This window comes from Halyomorpha halys, unplaced genomic scaffold, assembly GCF_000696795.3.
Source record: "Halyomorpha halys isolate HHAL.00 unplaced genomic scaffold, Hhal_1.1 Scaffold181.1, whole genome shotgun sequence".
Classification (NCBI taxonomy): Eukaryota; Metazoa; Arthropoda; class Insecta; order Hemiptera; family Pentatomidae; genus Halyomorpha; species Halyomorpha halys.
Window position 1 is genome coordinate 171703 of NW_027114494.1, and position 6942 is coordinate 178644.

The 6942-nt window shown below is 31.5% G+C and overlaps 1 protein-coding gene across 1 annotated transcript in view; it reads right to left on the bottom strand.

Annotated features, from left to right (window-relative positions):
* Positions 1 to 694: 694 nt before the first annotated feature.
* The window catches only part of LOC106679168 (zinc finger protein 345-like), an 8616-nt gene continuing 2368 nt past the window's right edge, over positions 695 to 6942 (bottom strand). Inside the window, exon 4 of the mRNA XM_067051692.1 lies at positions 695 to 2981. Coding sequence (XP_066907793.1) covers positions 1822 to 2981 — 1160 coding nt within the window. The 3' untranslated portion in view covers positions 695 to 1821. The remainder of the gene's footprint in view (positions 2982 to 6942) is intronic.

Here is a 6942-nt window from a genome sequence, read left to right on the forward strand (position 1 = left end):
ACTTCATTTTATTAATTCTGTTTTGTAAAATTATTCTGTTTATACTTTCTTTTTTATTTTTTTATACTTACTGTGGTGTTATCTTGTTCTGTTTTTAGCCCTGAAGAAGGCTAGAAACTCTAGCCGAAACATTGGCACAATAAAATCGGTTAATCCAACTTATTTGTGTTTATCATTGACTGCACCCCCAACCATCTTCTCCTCAGTATTAACATGGAAGTGTTTTGTTAAGTGCAGTCAAAAGATTTCTGAGAGTGATGAATATTACAAAACCATCATAGATGAACTCATAAAACTCTATAGTTATACAAGCTTAAAAGATGTTTAATTTTATCAATTAATGAATGCATTTTCTGGATGATACATAATTTTGCAGCATAAGAGCCATGGGCTCTGGAGTTTTGTTAACGTCAAGACACTATTTACAAAAATAGCATACCCTGTGGGTTTATCTTAATTAACTCACAGAGCATAGAATTACCAAAGGAGGGCCTACATCCACAGTACAGTGACCTCATATCTATTATCATATCATACATTAGTTTTTGTTCATATAAAGATATTTTTTCAATATATTTTCAAAAAATGATAAGTAGTGATAAAAAATTATAGGGTACGTTGGTACAAGATAAAGAAGCATTAAAATATGAAGAAATAGGTTGATTCATTATTTGAAATCCACAATTTGTAATAAATAATTTTATTTTTAACTTTTAGATAATTTTGGCATAGTTATATGAAATTTACAATAAAAATACATAGTTAAATATTAATCACAAATATAGGGGAAAAAACTTATAATTAATAAACAAATCAAGTTCAGGAACAAAAAGTATAACTTAATTATAGAAATATAAAGCAGCCTACTTTGCATGAAAGGAATAGTAGGTGGGCAAAATAATTTTCTTCTTCATCAACTTCTCGACATTCAGCACAGAAAGATGAAAGTCAATATTAAATGAAAAATGAGATACACAACAGTTTGTTCCTTTTGATTTCTTAGGGATTGGTAATTTCATAATTACGTAGGTAACTTGGGGGATAATACACATTTTTACACTTGGAAACACAAATACTGAACACAACTCTGCCTACTTCACTGAACGACCATTGGTGCTGGCAATACCTGTTGATGACCCAACTAATATTTTTGGAATCTCTCCTCACAGTGAAGTATCGCTGCATCAATGATTCACATGCATCAGTGTACCCCACTTTCCCATATTAATATAATTTTATACATAGTAATAAAGTTTTTAATAAGATCCAACATTTTAAATCAAGTTCTTAACCAAATATACCAAACAAAACATAATACTAATAAATGCAGGGAATGCAGTACGTATACCTTTCTCTATGTCTAAATTATTTTAAAAGTCCAAGAAATTCTTTTAACTGCCAAAATTAGCTATTATGCAGTTCATGAAAACTGATACAAAATGTTAAAGTTTAGAACTAATGACAAGATCCAAACTTAATTAAGTTGAACCACATCGTTACACTTTTCAACTAATGACAATATCCCAAACTTAATTAAGTTGAACCACATCGTTACACTTTTCATCATGAACTTTACTGACAATTCTCAGTTCTTGCTATTCCATTCAAAATCTCCAACAGGTCTAATTTCCTGACTGGTAGGGCCACATGTGTACACCCTACCCCAGTGTGGTGGGCATCAATATGTATATTAAACAGTTGAAACTATACAGTTAAATGGTTATAATGACAGTGCGTCAATAAGATAAAACATTACAAAAATTTTCAAATTTTAAGTCCCCAACTCCAGTTCATGATTAATAATCCACATAGATGAGGCTTCTAAGGTGTATGATGGGTCCTTACATGTCTTTTCAAACTTCCAGATAGGGCTGATTTATAATCACAGTGAGGACATTGATGAGATTTCTCACCTGTGTGACGTGCCATTATATGTCTTTTTAAATCTTGAGGTGTAATAGATTTATGATCACATAGAGAACAGTGATGAGGCTTCTCACCTGTATGACGGGCCATTATATGAAGTTTAATTTTTCCAGCTTCTACTGATTTATAATCACAATGAGGACATTTATGAGGCTTTTCACCAGTATGACGGGCCATTATATGTTGTTTAATTTTTCCCGATTCTACTGATTTATAATCACAGTAAGGACATTTATGAGGCTTTTCACCTGAGTGACAAGCCATTATATGATTTTTCAAATGTCCAGATCGTACTGATTTATAATCACAATGAGGGCAGTGATGAGGCTTTTCACCAGTATGACGGGCCATTATGTGTAGTTTCATTTTTCCAGATTCTACAGATTTATACTCACAGTGAGGACATTGATGAGGCTTTTCACCTGAGTGACAGGCCATTATATGATTTTTCATATGTCCAGCTCGTACTGATTTATAATCGCAATGGGGACAGTGATGAGACTTCTCACCTGTATGATAGGCCATTATATGAGATTTCACACTTCCGGATCCTACTGATTTGTAATCACAGTAAGGACATTGATGTGGCTTCTCACCAGTATGACGGGCCATGATATGAGTTTTCATACTCCCAGAGCCTACTGATTTGTAATCACAGTGAGGACATTGATGTGGCTTCTCACCTGTATGACGGGCCATAATATGATTTTTCATATTTCCAGATCCTACTGATTTATAATCACAGTGAGGACATTGATAGGCCTTTCCACCTGAATGATAAGCCATTATATGAGATTTCACACTTCCAGATCCTACTGATTTATAATCACAGTGCGGGCATTGATGAGACTTTTCTTCTGTATGATGGGCTATTATATGATTTTTCATACTTCCAGAACGTACTGATCGATAATCACAATGAGGACACTGATAGGGCTTCTCACCTGTGTGACACGCCATTATATGCCTTTTAATATCTCCAGATTGTATTGCTTTATAATTACAGTGTGAACACTGGTAGGACTTTCCTCCACTATGGCAGCTATCTTTTGGACCTATAAGCAATAAATTCTCATATTAAAATATAAAATAAATGTTTTTATATAAATGTTAAATATAAAATAGAAAGACAAGTTATTATATTCATTTTTTAAAATTTTAAACAAATAAAAAACATAATTGGTAACTTCTAAAATTTTCCTCCAGAAGCATTTTATAATAGAAATTACACAATTCTACATGATATTGTCATTGATTAATTTTTAAGTACCTGATGATTCTGCTTCGTATCATGGGGGAAAATCAGTGATAGGTAAATTTGTAGGACTTTCTTAGTAGTTTTAGAAGGCATTGGTGTTTTTCTGTTTATGGGATAGTGAGATAACAAAAGACATTTACAGTGAGAAAGATTTTCCTCATAAAACCTCTTTTGAACCTGAAACTCTAAATACAGAATATGCCTTCCCCCTTACTAAGCCAAAGCATGTGATTCTTCAACTTCTCCATATTAAGTTAGAACTACTGAAAACTTTTTCTAAAAAATGGAAATGGGATGGCTTGGACCAAATTGGATGGAATAAGGTCAATGCTGGATTTTAATTTCAAACGTTGATTGTGAAGGATACAGGCAAAAAATCATATTATCCGATAATTCTTAGTTTGGTGCATGAGTAGAGCACTTACCAGAAAAGATTCGGTTCAGGTTATGTCACAATGGCCAACTGTCAATAAGGTTTAACATTTTCATTTTTTTGGGTGTTGCAGTGTTTTGGCATTGATATTTGAAGATGAGCTGCACATTTTATAAGAAATTTTGTGTATAATTTAACATAGAATTCAGCTATGTATTGGGTTTTTCTCTTAATGTGTTCTTAATGGTTTTTCTCTGAAACTAACATTCCATTTCTTTTTTTTTGTTGTAGAGATGCTAAGGATGTACAAGAAATGTAATGTTTTGAAAAAAAGTTAACACTCCTGTAAAGTTGGGTGTGGGATTTTCATTCCAAGATTTGCGATATTTTGTTCATGATGCAAATATGTAAATTTGACTGAACGATTTTGAGAATGTTTGGATTTTCTTTCAAATTGTGATGGATTTAGTGCCTCTAATCTCTCCTTGTTGCCAAGGAAACATCCTGTTATTATTTTTATGTAAAAAGAGGTTAAATCAAAAGGAATTTGTCAAATAAATTAATTTTTATATAAGTGGCCTTCTTTTTTAAACCATTTACCTTTGAAAAAATAAGATATTTTTTTTTTAATGTTGTAAGTCGATCCTCTTGACTTTTGGAACATGCTAGAGGTAAATTTTGATTTTAATTTGAATTCAAGACAAAAAAACATTTAATTTACCTCCACTTTTACTTTCTTTTGACTGAAAAATTTTTTTGTATGAACCAAGAAAATTTAAAAAAATAATTTATAGTTCCTATAGACAATGCAAATGACCAGGAACAAAAATAAATAAACTTTTTAGTGAAAAAGACATGAGGTGATCCAATTCACCCGATGATGGGATGACACGAGTTGGTTTTATTTATTTCTTTTTAAATTTTCCAGATCCCCAAATCCACTTGTTTCTAACCTGGCTTCTCCTTCATTACTTAATAATCCTCCTAGGCGTCTGAAAAGAAGATGGCCTCGAGATCTTCTTCTCTAGAAATGTTATTGGAGTTCTATCAGTGGGTAGATTCTCCACATGTTTTTATCATGTTACTATGTCACCTACAGCAAATTTACTTGTTGTATATATGTGTATACAGTTGTAAATATCAATAAATAAATTATTAAAAAAAAATAAAAAAATTTCCAGATCACTCACACAGTCAATTTTGAAGAAGGAATAGGTGCAAGAGATATGTATTTATCTTGTATAAAAATAGGTGAGGGAGATGTGTATTTATCTAGTATTTCAGCTTGATAACTCCAATATTCAGAGAAATATGAAAAAAATATGAAAAAAGTGGCCTTAAGCCACCCCACTTTACCATATCTAAAAGAAATATTTCCTACAAATATCTGATGCAAAACCAAAGAAAAGCTTTTTTGTTGGTCTTCAAAAACTAAAGCTCCAAGGTGATTTATATTTAAAGTAAAAATGAATTATTAACATAGAAGTGTTTTGTAAGTGCAGTGAAAAGATTTCTGGGTAACAAGAGTGATGAATACTACAAAACCATCATAGATGAACTCATGAAAGCCAATAATTATACGAGCTTTTATTTTTATTATTATTAAGATGTTTTATTTTATCAATTAATGAATGATACACAATTTTACAGCATAAGAAACATGGGCTATGAAATTTTTTTGTTAGTCAACGGATAAGTCTCAAAAGTAAGATAAATACACAGGGAATAGAATTACCTAGAGAGTGTGCAGCTAGTAAGACTGTGAGGTGAGGTTATGCTCCATTTTCCCTACCCCTAGTGGGCCTATAGCCCCCATACAGTGACCTCATATCTATTATATCATATTAGTTTCTGTTCATATAAGGTAATTTTTCATTTCATATTTATTATATTTTTAAAAATTAATGATAGAAAAAAATAATAATTAGTGATAAAAAATAACCAGTAGTCTTTCAAAAAAAGTATGTGGTATGTTGGTACAAGATAAAGAAGCATTAAAATAGGAAGAAGTAGGTTGGCCTCAGCAACCTCATACCTATTACATCATATTAGTTTCTGTTCATATAAAGATAATTTTTCATTTCACATTTATTATATTTTCAAAAAATAATAATTTGTGATGAAAAATGACCAGTAGAATCCCCAAGAAAGTAATTATGCTTCAATGGAGCATAATAATCCCCACACAGGGATGGAGTAGGTTGGTACAGGGTAAGGAAAATACAAAATAAGGAGTAGGTTGATTCATTGTTTAAAATTCACAATTTCTTATCAACAATTTTATTTTTTAACTTTTAGACTATTTTTGCAGTTATTTGAAATTTGCAATAAAAATACATAGGTTAAATATTAATCAAAAATATAGGGAAACAACTTGTAAATAAACAAACTTAAATCAAGTTCAGAACAAAAAGTATAACTTAATTATAGAAATATAAACTTTTGTAGAAGTTTAAAAGTTTTATTAGAAGTATAAAATTATAGAAGTATACTTTGCATGGAAGATTGCCAAAATAATTTTTTTTTCAATTTCTCGACATTCAGCACAGCAAGATGAAAATCAACATTAAATAGAAAATGAGATAATTGTTCTATTTGATTTCATAGGGATTGGTAATTTCGTAATTACGTAGGTAACTTGGGCATAATACACATCTTTACACTATCAAACACAAATGCTGATGATCCTGTTTCTTAGCACAAACATGAAACATAATTGTTGGATACACATAAGTAATACACCATTCTACCGCAGTTACTAGTAGTAGTGAATCAAAATTTTCCATACCTCGGTATTGGAAAGAAATAAGAAATTAGAAGCAGACACTATCAGATTAAAATAAAATAAAAGAATCTAGAACATGGAGTGATAACAAGACATACTATTAATTTGACAAAGATGGTTTTAGAAAGAAAAATTAATTTGGAAAAATGAATGAGAACCTGGGACCAATGATTTTAGACTTTTTTGACTTTGAGGACTGATGAACACAACCACTCATTATAACTCTAATACAAAGTGCATGCACCCACTTTTTTTTTATTATGACGCCCTTTTTGGCCATTTCTGACATGTTGGGAGGTTATTTATAGGGACTACCCTATTCTAACACCACAGTGGGGGCTCCTTCCCATGTCGGATTCGAACCAGCACTGCTACAGTTCGCTGGTTGTTCACTTGTATGATGATGGGCTATTATGTGACTTTTCAAACCTCCAGATTGTACTGATCGATAATCACAATGAGGACATTTATGAGGCTTTTCACCAGTATGACGGGCCATTATATGTAGTTTCATTTTTCCAAATTCTACTGATTTATAATCACAGTAAGGACACTGATGAGACTTCTCACCTGTGTGACAGGCCATTATATGTCTTTTCA